Source organism: Anolis sagrei, chromosome 1, assembly GCF_037176765.1.
Source record: "Anolis sagrei isolate rAnoSag1 chromosome 1, rAnoSag1.mat, whole genome shotgun sequence".
Lineage (NCBI taxonomy): Eukaryota > Metazoa > Chordata > Lepidosauria > Squamata > Dactyloidae > Anolis > Anolis sagrei.
In genome coordinates, this window is record NC_090021.1 from 267,603,998 (window position 1) to 267,621,825 (window position 17,828).

The following is a 17,828-nucleotide window of genomic DNA, read 5'->3' on the forward strand; positions in this document are numbered from 1 at the left end:
GTATTTTTCAAAAGTAATCATAGCTGCCAAGCTATACAGATGAAGACATACAAGCAGAACATCATACTTCAATGTAATCATCACTCTTTGTGAATTAAATACGACTATCAAGATCCACTGATTATTTCCTCAATAATGTAAACCATATTACTCCTATTAAAACCTGTAATAATACAACCCTGGTAACAAACACCAAATACATACTCCAGGCATTAACATAGCTTTATCTATAGCTTTATCTACAAGGCTTCTCTGAGACACACTAAAATAAGTAGCAGGCAATGAGTTTTCCAAAAAGACAATCTAATATAAAGGAATCCCAGAAAAGCTACAGAAGAAACTTAGTATAATTATACAGTAAGTAAGTAGATCGTATTAAGCAAGCAGAAGAAAATAGCAGCTCCCAAACATCAAGTCCTTTGCATTCAGTGCTTACCTTCTTTCTTTGTCAAGGCATTAAACAAAGACTTCATTTTCCCTTTCACTTTAGCAGCAATCCCCTCATTACATAACCTTTGATGAAATGCAAAAGGAATAAACGCTACCCAGTTTCTCTGTATTTTAACTGCCTGCACCCTGACAGAAGCAGCAGGTTTCTGGGCACTGTGCAACTAGAAGCATAGCTGGGCATCCAGCTCCCAGCATTCTGGTGACAAAGCCCACCCCACATTCTGTCTGTCAGCTGGGAGCCAACTGTGCGTAGACTGGAGCTGCTCAAAAAGCTTGCTATCTTTCATAGTATTAGTCATGTGAACACCATCGGCGCAGTCTTTCAAACATTCTCCTGGTTTTGTAATGGAGACACTCATGAGTAAGGGAGCAGGGATGACTGAAGCAAAGGGGAGCAGTGCCGACTGAGTGGGATCAAAATTAATATTTGGAGAGACAGGAGAGAAGTCATTCATCTCCATTCCTGGCAGCATTTCAGAGGATAGAGCCAAAATATTGAAAGAGCTGGGAACTGTGAAGCTGGGGAAACCTTATAAAATCATCAAACCAAAGTCTTCACCTGTTACTTATTTGCTGATTTCCAGCAATGGTGTTGAGAATCCACTGGTTTCTCACTGTCAGTATACTGCTGACCAGCTCCAAGTTTCACATTTTGTCAGAATATTTTAAGGTACAATTGTGTCTCTACTGATTTTCCCAAATAGATATAAATCAAAAACTTACTATGGCATACATTTTTCACTTCAATACCATTTTTCCAGTTAAATGTCCCAGAATTGCACCTCTTACAAGAAATGACACTCATGTAGCTGGGAGAAAGGAGTCCCTTTACATATATAGTATATTGGAAATAGCATATTGTACTACTCACAAAACGGATGCTGCATTATATTTTTAAAACCTGCACATTTTGCTACTACCAGATACAGAACCAACTGTGGTCTTATAAAAATAACTGGCCCAAACTTGAATAAGCGGACTGTTTACTAATAATAGTTGTTCCACTGCAGTGCTATCTGCTTCTTGTTGGCAAGGTATCTGTAGTTAAAGTCTGTCTTCCTTAGTTGCTAAGAACAACTCCTTCAGGAATGGGGAGGGAGGGAGGGAAGAGCCACTTAAAGCTAGATTTTACCTTCCTGTGTTTCTGATTAAAAAAGAAAAGCTGTAAAGAATTAGCAAGCATGAATAAATAACACAAACAGTTTAGGATTCATTGAATATTACAGTGTTTATGTCGCCCTTAATTTTTAATGAAAAAAGGCATCCAAGCCAAAGAAGATATTTTTAGGTTTGGAGTTAATTTTAAAGGTTTGAATTGCTGCAAAAGCCAGCCAAAATCCCTTCTCTTAGCTGAAATACACAGCCTGGCCACAGGAAATTAGAGGGAACAAATATAGATGGGAATTATTTGGACTGTAAAAGGGACAAAAATACTCTTTTATCACTCGTTATAAACACATTTGAAGCCCCTTTTCGGAGGAATCCAATACTTTCTCCATTTGCATTATAAAAAGCAGAAGTGTGTGCACATTTGTTTGTGCATATATACATACAATAGGCTCTCAGATAACTGAAACTCTCAAGCAACCAGCAAAAAGTAACTAAAATTGAATAATGAATTCATAACCAAACTGCATAGTGCATTCACAAGCTGTTTTTATAATACAGTAAAACTCTGTAACATTAAGTTTGTCTTCATTTGTCTTTAAGTACTGTATTTCAATATTAATATCGAACTCTACACCACTGGAGAAATTAGACTGTTTAGCTGGTATTGCATCACCTGGTATCCATCAGGAAGTAGCAGCCAATAATGAAAGGACCAAGGCAGTGATATCTAAAGCCCATCATCTGTTCAGATATCAGCCAGTGTGCCAACGCCTTAAATCAAGAAGCAGCTTCTTAAGATTAACAGAGATACTTGCAGGAACACCTCAGCAAGCAAGAGTCCAAAAGTGGCAGGCTAAAACCCAAAATCTCAATCAGTGGCTGATACCACATGAGACACTTCCTACTGGGCACAGGGAAGGCTGGATGACCTGGAAAGTGCTGAACAGGCTGCGCTCTGGCAGTACGAGATGCAGAGCTAATCTTACGAAATGGGGCTACAAAGTGGAGTCCATGACATGTGTGTGCAGAGAAGAGCAACCTACAGACCACCTACTACAATGCAGTCTGAGCCCTGCCACATGCACAATGGAGGACCTTCTCACAGCGACACCAGAGGCACTCCAGGTGGCCAACTTCTGGTCAAAGAACATTTAGGATAATGCCAAGTTTTAAATTTTGTTTGTGTTTTTAAATACATTTTAACTGTACCCTCAATTTGCTTCAGACACAATAAATAAATATCAAAATACAGACTTTATGGTATAACATGGGGTACAGTAATAGGTATATTTTACTAGTAACTCTCAAGCAACCAAAACCTACATTTTATTTGGCATCTACAAATCCTTTTGAGTGCCAATTAGCTGAGAGTCTACTCAACATGGGTACAGTAGGACCCCCTTATCCACAGGTTCAATATGCACCCCCCAAAACATATTCTCTCCTTGAAGTGTTTGTGGGCCTCTCTATATCTTTCAGTGCTTTTCTATGGTATGCCTCCAGCCCAAACATAATCAAAACATTGGGTCAGCTATTATCCACAGTTTTAGATATCCATAGAGGGAGGGGTCTTAGATCTTATCTCCAGTAGACACCGAGGTTGTACTACATTTGTATGTTTGCTTCACTATGAACCTTCAGGTCATCAAAAGCACTGAAAAATCATCATTTCAAAGAAATTGCTCACTATAGCTACAAAGAAACCTGAGCATTTTGATATTGTTTGAGCAAATAAGTAAGACAGATTTACTTATATTCTGCTTGTTTGACAGAAATGCACTTTACATGTAAATTACTAGGTAGGGTTTCCTGCTGTTTTGAAATTTCCTCTCTAAGGTCTACATGACACACAAATTAAATACCCTTGATACTGTCTAGTCCTCTCTATTTCTCCTATTTGTGTTATGGAAAGCACATGTACAAAAAAGGAAAGGGTATAGAATGCAGTGGAAGATGCTTTTGGCTGAAAAAGAAAGAAAAATAAGTGACAACTACTATAACTGGAGCTTTCAGAGATGTGGGATAGAGGAAAGGAAAAGGTACATCTCTCATGACTACTCTTATTCTGTTAATATATCTCTCACAACCTCCCTTATTCTATCAATAGATAACACAAAATGAATACAAATTATCTCCCACTTAATTTTCCTTCCCACAACTCTTCACAGCCCTGTGTCTGTGTGTGTGTGTGTTTCATGCCTTCAAGTCACTTCTGACTTAATGGTAACCCTAAGATGAACCTATCAGGGGGATTTTCTTGGCTTGATTTGCTTGGGAAGGTTGCCTTGGCCTTCCTCTGAGCCTGAGAGTGTGACTTGCCCAAAGTCATCCGGCAAACTTCCATGGCTGAGTGAGAGGATTCAAACCCTGGTCTCCAGAGATGTTGTCCAATCCTTGAACTGCAACAACCTTTCAGCTATCTCATAGTGCTTTATCTTTATAAAACACACTCCTTAAATTTTTAAAATGAGGATATTTTCCTTGGAGCTTTGGGCAGAGTATTACAATTTTCAGATCTGTAATACCAACAGCTTGTATGGCCAACAGCTTCTGCATATTATAGTAATTTGCTCCTCCTCCAAAAAAACCCCTCTTCTACACTCTGAAAAACAGGATATTTATTTTGTGAATAGAACAACTGCAATTAAGAAAATTAGGGTCAGAAAGAAAATTAGGAGGTCGAGATGTGCATGAAATTAATTCCTATCATTTCTTTAGTTTCTTTCATGTCTTCCATTTTGTTCAGAGCACAAAATGGGAAGACCCCTTCCTGCACAAAAATCTGCTCGACATGAAATCCTACTTTTATCTGCAGCCAAAATTGCCTCCTTGCCTTGGAAAGAGCGTGTGTGCATGGTGGGCCTGCCTGCACACACTGCTACACACCTACTCTTGGAGAGTGTGACGATGTATGTGTGGTGGGGTGTGCAGGCAGACCCAAGCACACCTGCAGCTGACAGCCTCTTACTCTAGAATAAGAGGAACTCGGCTGCAGGGCCTGGAAGGTGCATGTGCTTTCTGTGCCTGCCTAAACTCTCTTTCCAAGAACAGTGCGTGTGTGGCATGATGTGCAGGCAGGCCCGGAAAGTACACCATGCCAGTGCCTACAGTCGTGTGCCTCTTACTCTAGAGTAGAAACAACAGGTGCCAGGAAAGAAGAATGGAAGCACATGCCTGGAAGGGGAGCCAGTGGGTGGGAAGTCTGTCTCCCCTGCCAATAATGGTCCAATTTTGGGGCCCCAAACCAAAACAACCTTCTTGATTTTGGGAGGCTTTGTAAAAATAGATCGGGGGCCCCAACAAAAGCTGGGACACAAATAGGGCAAGGTTTACCTCAAAAGCACATGTCTAGTAGGTGGGTGTCAATCATGCTTTTGGAGGCATGCTCTGATGAATGCAGCCCAAATGAAGCTGCCTGGAATGCAGTTTGAAAGCTTGCCTATAAAAATAAGCAAGGAACTATTTAATAAATGTTAATAAGATATGAATTTTTGCATAGAGCTGAACATAACACATTTGTTCTGTGGCTGTGGTTTCATGGGTGTGTGGGGGGTTATTTAGCTCCTAGAGGCAAAGGCACTGGATTTTCACTTGAACATATGTATCCCAACACATTTTCATTTTTGTCTCCAAGGGCTTGTCTACACTGATAAAAATTTTTTTGTTTGGCATTGTATTTTCTCAGTCTGCATTGACCCTGCAGTGACCCCTGTTAATGCCACATACATCACATATCGTGGAGAGATCATAATAACCAGCCCACTTTTCCTCGTGTCAAACTCATCTTGTTGTTAGGAGGCAAACTATATTTCCAATTCTTCAAATTATTTTCAGTCACACAGGCATGGCTGTTCTGTTTCTTTCGTCCTGTCATATATGCACATGCTCATATTTTATGTTAAAGCTGGGGGAGGGGGGTATTGCTAATACTAACACACTGTTATGCAAGTATCTGTACATCTGCACTTCTCTTTAAAATTTTAAATTACATTCAATCTGGGAAAGCATCACTTCCTAGCAAGAAATGATTGCATCCCATCCCAACTAGTTCCACTCATTATTAAATACTCCCCCAATGATGCACTGAAGCAATGCCTCCTGGAGGGTAAGCTTTGTTGTTCATTCATTCAGTCATTCTTCATTACCTCAGGGACCAGCCCACACCAGAGCTCCCTGTCGGCCGTCACCACCCCCAGCTCCTTCAAAGTCAATCCAGTCACTTCAAGGATGCTACCCACCCATCTTGCCCTTGGTCACCCCCTCTTACTTTTTTCTTCCATTTTCCCCAGCATAATTGTCTTCTCTAAGCTTTCCGTTCTTCTCATGATGTGGCCAAAGTACTTCATCTTTGCCTCTACTATCCTTCCCTCCAATGAGCAGTTGGGCTTTACTTCCTGAAGTATGAACTGGTTGGATCTTCTTGCAGTCCAAGGCACTCTCAGAACTTTCTTCTAGCACCACAGTTCAAAAGCATCTATCTTCCTTCGCTCAGCCTTCCCTATAGTCCAGCTCTCACATCCGTAGGTGACTATGGGGAATACCATTGCTTTAACTATGCAGATCTTCATTGGCAGTGTGATGTCTCTATTCTTCACTATTTTACTGACATTGGACATTACTCTCCTCCCAAGAGGTAAGCATCTCCTGATTTCCTGGCTGCAGTCTGTGTCTGCAGTAATCTTTGCACCTAGAAATACAAAGTCTGTCACTGCCTTCATGTTTTCTCCCTCTATTTCCCAGTTGTCAATAATTCTTGTTGCCATAATCTTGGTTTTTTTTATGTTTAGCTACAACCCAGCTTTTGCGCTTTCTTCTTTCACCTTGATTAGAAGGCTCCTCAGCTCCTCCTTGCTTTCGGCCATCGAAGTGGTGTCATCTGCATATCTAAGGTTGTTATTGTTTCTTCCAGCAATTTTCACCCCAACCTTGCATTCGTCAACCCCCACACATCGCATGATGTGTTCTGCATACAAGTTGAATAGATTGGGTGAGAGTATACAATCCTGCCATACGCCTTTCCCAATCTTGAACCAGTCTGTTGTTCCGTGGTCAGTTCTTACTGTTGCTACTTGGTCCTTATACAGATTCTTCAGGAGAAATACAAGGTGATTTGGTATGCCCATACCACCAAGAACTTGCCACAATTTATTATGATCCATATAATCAAAGGCTTTAGAATAGTAAATAAAACAGATGTTTTTTCTGGAACTCCTTGCCTTTTTCCATTATCCAGTGGATATTGGCAATTTGGTCTCTCATTCCTCTGCCTTTTCTAAACCCAGCTTGTACATCTGGCAACCCTCTCTCTCCATGTATTGCTGGAGTCTTCTCTTTTCCAAGTATTGACTACTGCCAGTCATGATTTTGGGAATGTTCTACCCAGGGGGGATAAAATAGAATCAAGTTTGACCTTTGGATACCAGAGCAGCTTTTATATTCTTTTAAGTGTCCATTTCTGGTAATATATAATTAATAACACTCCTGATGCTATATTGCTCATAATTTTAAACTCTCTTAAAACTTATTTTAGTTAATTCCAAGACACTTTTGAAATGACATAATTGAAATGGAAATTTCATAATTGATTGCACTTATTTTGGATAAATAAATGCAATCAAAATCTTTTATTTTGGATAAATAAATGCAATCAAAATCTTTTGCTTTGTGAATATGATAATAATACATAAGGCATGGATATTTAGTGATAACAATAATAAATGATTATCAAGTTTAATATTTTAGTGTTCTAGAAATAATGATCTACAATAAGATAAAACTAACCTGTTTCACATACAGTAATTGAAATCAGGAAATTAATATAGTAATTGAAATCAGGAAATTAATATTTTGGATTAATAAATGCAATCCAAATGATCTTTTCCCCTCTCTTTTGCTTTGTGAATTTGATCATCATCATCATCATCATCATCATCATCATTGCAATGATCCCATCTGTCAGTAATTCTACAGAAAACAAACCTAGGCTACCAAACAGCAAGAAATTCACCCAAAATTTCCCACTTATTGTACATGGATGATCTAAAGCTTTATGGAAAATCAGAAACTGAAATCGAGTCACTGACCAACACAGTCAGAATCTTCAGCACTGGCATCAGTATGGAGTTTGGCCAAGACAAATGTGCCACAGTGGCATTAAAGAAAGGGAAAATTACACACAGCGAGGGCATAGAGATGCCAAACGGACAAACCATAAAATGCAATCAGCCTGAAGCTTATAAATATCTGGGCATATTACAGTTGGATAATATCAAGCATGAGCAAGTGAAAAATGTGGTCAACAAAGAATATATCCAAAGAGTCAGAAAAGTTTTGAAGAGCAAATTAAATGGCGGAAATACGATCAAGGCTATCAACACCTGGGCCATCCCCGTTATTAGATACACTGCTGGGATTGTGAACTGGACACAAGCAGAGCTGGATGATCTGGACAGACTATATCGGAAAATAAATTGTAGCCTATAAGCTTCTTGCAATTCTAAAGGTTGTTTTTGAGGCCACCAAGACAGAAAAAACAAGAAAACTGATGACAATCCACTACTCATTACACCCGCGTAGTGATGACAACAGACTTTACCTGCCCAGAAAATCAGGAGGCAGAGGGCTTCTGCAAGTGAAACAAACGGTAGAAGAAAAGAAACATGCACTGGCAGACTATGTAAAAGGCAGTCAAGAACCAACATTGAGGGAAGTCAATAGTAGCAAACTGCTTAAAGTGCAAAAGACAAAGAGTGAATACCATAAAAACACAATCCAGAGCAGGAGAGAAAAGTGGCAAAAGAAAGCACTGCATGGACAGTTTCTGGCAAAAATTGAGCGCCAAATTGACAAAGAAAAAACATGGCTGTGGCTCACAAATGGAACTCGGAAAAAGGAGATGGGGGGCCTGATTCTGGCAGCCCAAGAACAAGCCATTCGAACCAATGCCATCAAAGCCAGAATTGAAAAGTTGGCAACAGATCCCAAATGTAGACTCTGCAAGGAAGCAGATGAAACAATAGATCACATCCTCAGCTGCTGCAAGAAGATCACGCAGACAGACTACAAGCAGAGGCATAACACTGTTGCTTAGATGATTCGTTAGAACCTGTGCCACAAATACCATCTGCCTGCGACAAAGAACTGGTGGGATCACAAGCTGGAAAAAGTTACAGAGAATAAACACGCCAAACTCCTCTGGAACTTCCGGATTCAGACAGAGTTGTAGAGTATAATACTCCTGACTTCACAATTGTGTTAAAAAACAAAGTATGGATCATCGATGTCACAATCCCAGGTGACAGCAGGATTGCAGAGAAACAACAGGAAAGCTGGCATGAAATGAGGATTTAAAGATCAAACTGCAAAGATTCTGACACAAGCCAGTAAAGGTGGTCCCAGTGGTGATCGGCACATTGGGTGCAGTGCCTAAAGACCTTGACCTGCACTTAAACACAATCAGCACTGACAAAATTACCATCTGCCAGTTGCAGAAGGCCACCTTACTGGGATCAGCATGCATTATTCGCTGATACATCACACAGTCCTAGACACTTGGGAAGTGTCCAACGTGTGATCCAATTCAACAGCCAGCAGAATGTCTGCTGTGGACAAGAAGGAGGAGGAGGAGGAGGAGGAGCAGGAGCAGGAGGAGCAGGAGGAGCAGGAGGCATGGACATTTAGTGATAACACTAATACATGATGATCAAGATCTGTACTTTAGTGTTATGGAAATAATGATCTTCAATAAGATAAAGCTAATTTGTTTTCTGACAGAAGTTGTACATTTGGAAACACCTTCATTTTCAAAGTATAACTTTAAAAATAGACAAGCAGTTATCCCAGAAATGAGATGAGGAGGCCAGCCTCATTACTGGATAGAACCAGGTCAAATGGTGATAAGTAACAGTAGAACACTCAACATTAGAAGGAACTACTTGACAGTAAAGGCAGAACCAATTGCTTCTTAATTTTTTTCAATTTGTGATTCCCTTTTGCCCAAGAAATCTTTATGAGACCCCAGGTATACAAAATAGATATACAAATCAAACTTTAAAAATATATCAGATAGTTAAATCCATGGATACAGAGGAACAACTGCACCACAGCAATAACAATTAATGCATGTCTAAGTCCCAAGTACAAAAATATCAAAGCCGTTAAATAAAAAATAGTGGTCCTTAGTATCTGCTAGGTTTGGTTCCAGGACCTACAGTGGATACCAAAACCCATGGATGTTTAGATATAGAACTGTGTAGTCAAATGATGTCCTTTTTATAAAATGGCAAACTCAAGGTTTGAGACAGCTAGCTAGCTAGCTGTGTGTGTGCATGTGTGCATATATGTTTGAATGGTTGAATTTCTGGATATAGAGAGCTCAACCTATTACAAACCAAACTCTGCAAGTAGATTACAGTGCAATCCTTAAATAACAAAAAAATCAGATTTCTTTCAAGGAAGAGGATGTGGTTGGGGAAAAAGGAAGGAAATAAATGCATGGAGCAGCTGGCAGAGTACTTCTCCTCCTTCCACCATAACATACATCCTTCACTGTTCCTCATCTCACTTCCTTCCCCTTTTTCTCCCACATCCATCCATGTGACTGTCTGCCTCTATTGGGCCCTCTTTCCTTCCCTTAGCATCTTAGACTCAGCTTTTGGCTTTTTCTTTTCCTGCTCTGATAGCAACTGCTGCTCATACTCTGCTCTCGGGGGGGGGGGGGGAAGCCTTTTGCAACTCCAGCACTCAGCTAAAGGGGCTCCATTTGGGGTCAGTATTCTGCTCCCATGCTATCTGAACTACTTGGATGGTGAACTGACTGTGCAGGGAACAGATTGGAGACTATCTAGTTGAATCAAACAGGAATCCATTAACTGACAAGAATTTTAGACTTTCTCTCCTCCTGAGATAGACACAGTTCTGGCTGAACTGGGGCTTTTGAATCTTTATTTCTTCTTATTGTCTCTTTCTTGTATGGTGTTCATCTCACTCTAAGATTGCCTCAATATTTAACTCTGACTGGACTTGATTACAGATCCTACTGGAGTTGAATACTACTCATATAGCTCCGACTGGATGTGCTATTTTGTAGACCTTCCAGCCCTCCTCTCTCTTCATCTTCTACTCACAAAAAGACTGACTCTTCCAAGAACCAGAAGTGTCTTCCCTTACCACACCCCCCCCCCCAAAACTGTACATAAAATATAAATCCCTCTAACTAAAAAGGGCTTAACTAGGGGTAAACAGTGAGGGTCTTCATGGGGCATAACAGTCAGGATCCACACGTTTAAAAGCTCTATCATTGAGAAGCGGTAGGGCCTCATTTTCTCATCTTCAAAACGAGGCTGAAAAGAGAACTTGTGGGAATGCTCTAGTTGGAAACCTTATATTGAACACGGAGTTGGACTTGATGGTCCATGAAGCCCCTTCCAATTCCATGATTCCATAAAATTGTGTTTCCTTCCTACAGTCCACCTTATCTTTGGGGTAAGGTAGAAAACTTCATAAGGTACTACTGGGACTAGAAAACATATGGGAAGCATTTGGGGTTATTTAGCTTTAACCCTGAAGAAATGTTCGCAGGATTGTATCCTATAAATAAAAGTCCACCTTTTGAGTGAGGACATTCTCTTATTATACCCACATATTTCTCCAAACCAACAGTAAGTCTTTAGGAAACCATTCATTAGATGTGTGTGTGTGTTGTTCGGAAAGGAAAATGACACTAAGAGCACTAAGACAGAGAGCAGAAAAATGGATGTGCAAAGAAACAACTTGAAAAATAGGCCATTGCTCTCTATGCTGGCATTAGTCTTACTTTAATCATTATCTCTTGAGGCATTTTTTAAAAAAAGCTTTTTAATATTTCTTCAAACATGGTGCTTACAGTTTATTCTGTATTGCTCAATTGCATGCCATATTGTTTCAGATTTATGTGTGAGCCTGGTTGGTAAATAATAGGACAAAGCATCTGTGCTTCAAAATGTTGATAGAGTCAAATTTATTTCAAAGAATAGCACTGTTCTGTTGATTGTCAACAGCATGCAGTATTAAAAAGAAGAGTGCTAAAAGCCAGTAGTCATCCCACCATTCCCTTGGCATACATAAAATTAGAGATGATGAGGATGTATAATTCTAGAGTTTGAATATCAGCAGGCTTGCACTATTCACCTCCAAGAAGCAAGCATTACAGGGTCTAGATTTTTCTCTGTGGAATAATGTGGGAACACCAGAAGGAGTTCTAGATGAATCCTTATGCTCTCAGTCTTGGACACAAAAAGTTTGGGAGTAATGCATTACAAGTAGTGATGTTACCTTCATGATGTTACTTTGACAGAAAATGGGGATAGAATGTTGCTCCTTTGAAAAGTAATGCAACCACTAGCAAAGTTGTTGCCTTTGAAGGGGAACAAGGGCTATTCATTCATTGCTTCAGTCATTACTATATTCAGAGATATAAAGTACTGTGTAGTGGTTTTTAATGACAAGGCCCTGTATTCCTGTACTCCTTCCACTTCCAAAATAAATCCAAGGCAATTCAGAATGACACAATTCTAGCAACACTTCCTTGAGGTTCCAGATTTGTGTATTTGTTTGCTTGCTTGTTTGCTTGTTTGAAGTAGCAGACAGAACCCTGTGCTGTTGAGTGATTCAGAGCCACTATTTTACCATGCCAAAAAAGAGGGAAAGGGGGGAAAAACAAATAAGTCTCCCAGCCATTTTGCATTCTTAAAGAAAATGGTAACAAGTAATGAATAATGTGATCTTATCTTTATTTCAAAGAATATTATTATATTAGGAAATTTATTAGATGTGTTTGCAAGTTTCTAATGAGCAACATGCAAAAAATACGATTTAAAAGTAACATCTCAAACTATATTGTCATCACTCTAACCAACCAATCTGCACAACCTTGATCCCCCAGCATTTTTTTACAGTGAAGACACAAAGTATTAAACTGGATATATGGAGATTGTAGAATTTCTGACAATAAAGAAGTGAACATAGAAGCTTCTAAAGCAGATTTCTGCTCTTGGCTAGAGACTAATGAAGCAGCCATGGAATAAATAAAAAGGTAATGTTACTGTTTTCTGCCACATTGTAATATTTCAACATCATAATATTTCTCTCAATGGTGCCTCTATTTGAAGTGATTGCTGAGGTGTGGTGGCAGTTCAAAGAAAGCTGGAGTGTACATGGTGAACCACGTTGAGCTCCAGAATGGGATGGAACAGCAATAGGAACTACACTTGTCAATGAAGAAGATGTAAGTGGAGAACACATTGACTCCAAGATATACAGAGATCGTACGACTTCAGCCAGGCAATTCCCAATATGCCTGAAAAAGAAGGAGATTGACCAATGTAGAACTGTAATTTCTGTTGGTACTCATGAATAATGAACATATTGCATGAGTATCTTGGGTTAAGACAAGACACCAGTCCCTTCCACTTGGGACAGAAATTGCCTTGACATACATAGTGGTCTTGAAGGAGCAAACTTTAAGTAAAAGCTAACGAAAAAGCACATGAGCATGGCTTAAAATCCATTTTGGGAGAAAAGAAAGATATGTTGAAAGGTAGCTTGTCTTTGCCTTTTTTTGAAGTCAGGAGTGTATGACATAGCCAATGTCACCTAGCAGATTTCTATGCCCAAGCAGAGATCAAACTGGTCATTGTCCAGTGTTCAGATCACTACATCTTATGGCTCTCATCTTGCCTGACTAGAGAAATTCAAAAGAAATAATAACAACAACAACAACAACAACTTTATTTATATTCCACCTTATCTCCCCAAAGGCACTCAAAAGTAGGTCTAGTGAGTAAGCTGGTCCATAATGTTCTTTCTTGAATAAATGAATCTCCTCTGAAAAAGTCTTGCCATAACAACACTGTGGTAGTTTTGCTTCACATTTTCTATAAAGGTAAGAAGTGACTTGAAGTTATTATTGATTCATATTTTCTCCTCTTCCTCAACAGTAAGAACAGGTACTAGGAGGGAGATGAAATGAAAAAGAAGAAATAATTTGATATTATTTTCACCTATTCTGAGAAGGTTGGCATGAATTTGCTTAACCCTTTCTGCTTCCAGACAATCTGATCTTGTGAAATTAGTTTCAGAGGTGAAGATATCTTCTGCTTGGGAATGAGGATGGGATGAGGAAGAGAAAGCCTCTTCCAGAGACAGCAAAACATAAAGAGGATTTTGGTACTATTCTGTAAACCAGGAAGGTTAATGAGGCTCCAGAGCAGTGGTTCTCAACCTGGGGTCCCCAGATGTTTTTGGCCTTCAACTCCCAGAAATCCTAACAGCTGGTGAACTGGCTAGGATTTCTGGGAATTGTGGGCCAACAACATCTGGGGACCCCAGGTTGAGAACCACTGCTCCAGAGGAAAAGTTAAATGTCACGTATTAATTTGAAACCTTTTAAAGCTTTTGCTTCAAATTCCTAGTTTTGTCATCACAGCCTAATAGAAATGTCTTTGCTTGGAGAAAGAACCAAAAGACAAAGGAACAAAATAGATAACAATGGGGGGGGGGGGGGAGTATTTTTAAAGTCAAATCTTTTCTTTTTAAAAATGCATCAAATTGGACTCACAAATGTATCTCTGTATATTTTATTGCTACTGAAAAAATATGAGGAAAAAATCTAAGGGACTAACCTTTTTGGTCCTTAAAATAAGATCATTTAAATTGTATTCATAAACTGCATTTCCTCTTTGAAAATAACTATTAATGAATCATACATGTATAAATAACCAATGATTAAAGAAAGAATCTCACAGCAGTATTGTGTACGTAGGTGTTTGTTGGTAGCATCTGTAGTTTTATAAATGGTTAGCTTCATTGAGAGGAGAACGTAGAAAGGTCATGTTGGAATGCATGGAAAACTGAAGTAGAATTAAGTACCTTCTAGCAGGGCACTAATCTTTACATTTTACCACATTTAACCCAAGGAATCATTTGTCTCCTTTTCATTTTAACCTTTACATTCTTGGGTCCAAGATTTTATATACTGTATACTGTATAATAAAAACTGCAAGATAACAACTAAGATTGTAGTAATATTATAGTGAAAATTAGTGAAAATTAGAACTAAAAGAATCCATGCAATAGAAGCCCCTGGTGGCACAAAGGGTTGACTGAAGGCCAACAGGTCAGAGGTTCGAATCCAGGGAAAGTGCGGATGAGTTCCCTCTGTCAAATCCAGCTCCCCATGTGGAGACATGAGAGAAGCCTCCCACAAGGATGGTAAAACATCAAAACATCAGAGCGTCTCCTGGCCAATGCCCTTGCAGACGACCAATTCTCTCACACCAGAAGTGACTAGCAGTTTCTCAAGTCGCTCCTGACATGAGAAAAAACTATAAAAAGATACATATATATTATTTTGAATAGTGTTCTAGTCCACTTATGTATTACATTATTTATACCCTGTCTTTTCCTCACAATTGGGATGCAGGGCCGCTTACAAGATAAATAATATAAAAACGGCATGTAATTCTGAACATCCAAAACATGGTTAAAACAGTATAAAACTGTCTGTAAAATTAAAATAATTTAAAAAGGAATTTAAATGTATAAGGAAGGGAGCATGCTCAAGGAAAAGCTCCTCGCATATAAAATGATCAGTTCCCCACAGCCTGTTGGAACAAACAAGTTTTACCTGCCAGCAAAAGGACAGCAAGGGGGGGGGGGGGGTATCAGTCTCTTCAGGATGGGAATTCCTAAAGCCATGGGAAAGGCCACCTCCTGTGTGGAGGTGGTTGGACTGAGTGAAACACATGCTTTGGAGTTCTTAGACCTTGGGTAGGCACATATAATTAGATGTGGTCCTTCAGAAAGCCTTGGCCCATGCCCTGTAGGGCTTTATCAGATATAATTAGGACACTGAATTGGTCTCAGGACCACACTGGCAGCTAGTTGATCTCTTGTAACAAAGAGTTGTAGATATTCATGAAGGTGGGGAAGGAGGTCTGTATAGCCAGCTTGTGTCCATGTAGGGCAAAACTGATTTTGAGGACATGGCCATGCAAGTAATTCTGCAGACAGTTAGGGTATCAACTATAGTGGTCCCTTCACATTTGTGATTTTGAGGATTTGATTATTTACTGTTCTGGTTAAAATGTTCTCTATAGGTCTTCCAGGATAACCCTATGGTCAACTTTCTCCAGTCATTATGGAAATCCTAGAAACTTCTACAGAGAATGCCCTCCCAGGTCTTCCAATGCAATTCTATGGCCAGTTTCCAATGGACGGTGGTCACAAACTCCAAGAGAGAATAGCAATTTTAAAATTGCAATTTTTTTTTACTTTCATAGCAATCTTGTGATCCTAACACCAGCATGGTGTTTTTACTTTCACGGGAGTCTTGTGGGGGGATAACTGTATTTCCATCTATTTCCTGAAGATATCATTGTTAAATCCAATGCAATGCTATGAAAAAGAAACAGACACTGGCTTGAGAATGTGTCCATCAAATTTTTTAAGAAGCACTAGGCAAAGAAACTAGTGGGTTCTGCTCAAGTTCAAATGGGAATGCTCCAAGGGTAGACAATTCAAGTCTTCTACATAAACATATTTTTATCTCCTGCCCCATTCCAACCCCCAGTAGTTGAAATATATAAAATAGTAGTCAAAGTCAAGGGTCTCAAAATGATTGGCAAAATGCATGCCGAGAAGCATCCTGTTTAATCCATCTATCCATCCTTCCTAGAGGAGGGAAACAAAATCAGGTAGAAGCAACAGGTGCAGGAATGAACTCTAGTATACTGATTAAAATGGTCACAAAAACAATGGTTTAACAACAGATTATTTTCCTTCCTGTTTTCCTCAGCTTGCAAGGAAGTAGAAAAACATATGAAGACCAACTACATTTGGGTAGACATCCAAGCTAATGTACACATACTTTCAGGACCACAGTTATGAAGAAACTGAGATTTTAAAAAACCACAAATACCTAATACTGACATGAACAACTGGAAAATATTTTAAACCCTTGTGCCACTGATCACAAGAAACCTTACACTTCACTGCTTGGCCTGGGAACCCCACAAGAGAAATCATTCCTCCACCAACGATCCCAGATGGTGGGAGGAGTTCAGAAGCCAGAGAAGTGAAATAAATGTATTTTTCAGTTTTTACATGAAAATGTGCACAGAAAGATATAAATTAAGGGGACTTGAATGGTGGAAACTATATGAGGAAAGTGCAGTCTTTTGACAAGAAGACACCGCCTCCCCTGCAAATCAGATTGATGAAGAAACGCATAGGGAAGATCATGTGCTTCAAAACATTTGAAAGCTGTAGAGCTTGGTTGTGATTTATTTATCCTTACCAAAGATTGAGGAAATAGAAGATAAAGTAGTAAGTGTCATTTGCCAAAGTACAGTGCTAATTTTCTTTCTTTATAATATTTTATTTTTAAAAGCTGCCCTGGAAGGATCGATATAATCTTTAGTAATAAACAAACAATTGTACTGCTAAGTTTACAACCATAAGAAATATATTACAGTGTTTAACAAAATACACCATTAATAACTTTATTAATGTACTTTTGAGTCTGATAAAATCCAAAATTATTTTGTTTAGCATTGTTTTGAACATTCAGTGCAGCAATTCAGGAAGGAATTCTGCCTGAACAGAAGCGGCTGCCTGGCAGGATTGTAACCTTTAACCATAAGGAAGATTATGTACATGCAGTTACATTCCGTTTGATTGAGACATCTGTCTGCTAAAAGAAAGGGGGGAAAAACTTTAAGCAAAACCCAAAGCAGTCAATATTCTGATTTATTGATGAAAAATTGATGAATGTAATTTGTTTTTTCCTTATGCATTTCCTCATTCCTTATTTATGTTAGAAGATTATGCATTGGAAGGATTGGCTTTCTAAACTAGATGGTAATCCTAAGACTTATACATTTGTAAGTCAGATGAAACATCTGTGTAAGAAACTAGAAATACATCAGTTTATTTTGTTATATAAAATTTTTGATACATTCCAAGAAAACAAGAACAGACAGTAATCTGCCAAAAAGGGAAAAAAAATAATTGTGCAGAGTTAAGGATGCTCTCCAAAGTTGAATAAGACTCAGATAACCATAACAAATGAGAGCACCATGCATCTCAAGATGGTACATTATTAAACATTTTTTAAAGTGTTGCAGAAACAACCTGTCATGAAAAGAAAAAATGGAAAGCAAGATGTCTAAATATATTTGCTAATGTGCAGGGGTCTGGAGGAGCACAGGGCAAAAGACAATGCGAACCCT

General features: G+C 39.0%; 1 protein-coding gene across 8 annotated transcripts in view; it reads right to left on the minus strand.

Annotated features, from left to right (window-relative positions):
• The window catches only part of SHANK2 (SH3 and multiple ankyrin repeat domains 2), a 410,725-nt gene that overhangs the window by 248,082 nt on the left and 144,815 nt on the right, over window positions 1-17,828 (minus strand). The window contains exon 1 of one of the 8 annotated variants that reach the window (XM_060765259.2): window positions 437-676. The exons of the other annotated variants lie outside the window; for them this stretch is intronic. Coding sequence (XP_060621242.2) covers window positions 437-473 — 37 coding nt within the window. The 5' untranslated portion in view covers window positions 474-676. Of the gene's footprint in view, window positions 1-436; window positions 677-17,828 lie in introns of those variants that run through there. 8 annotated transcript variants of the gene reach the window in all.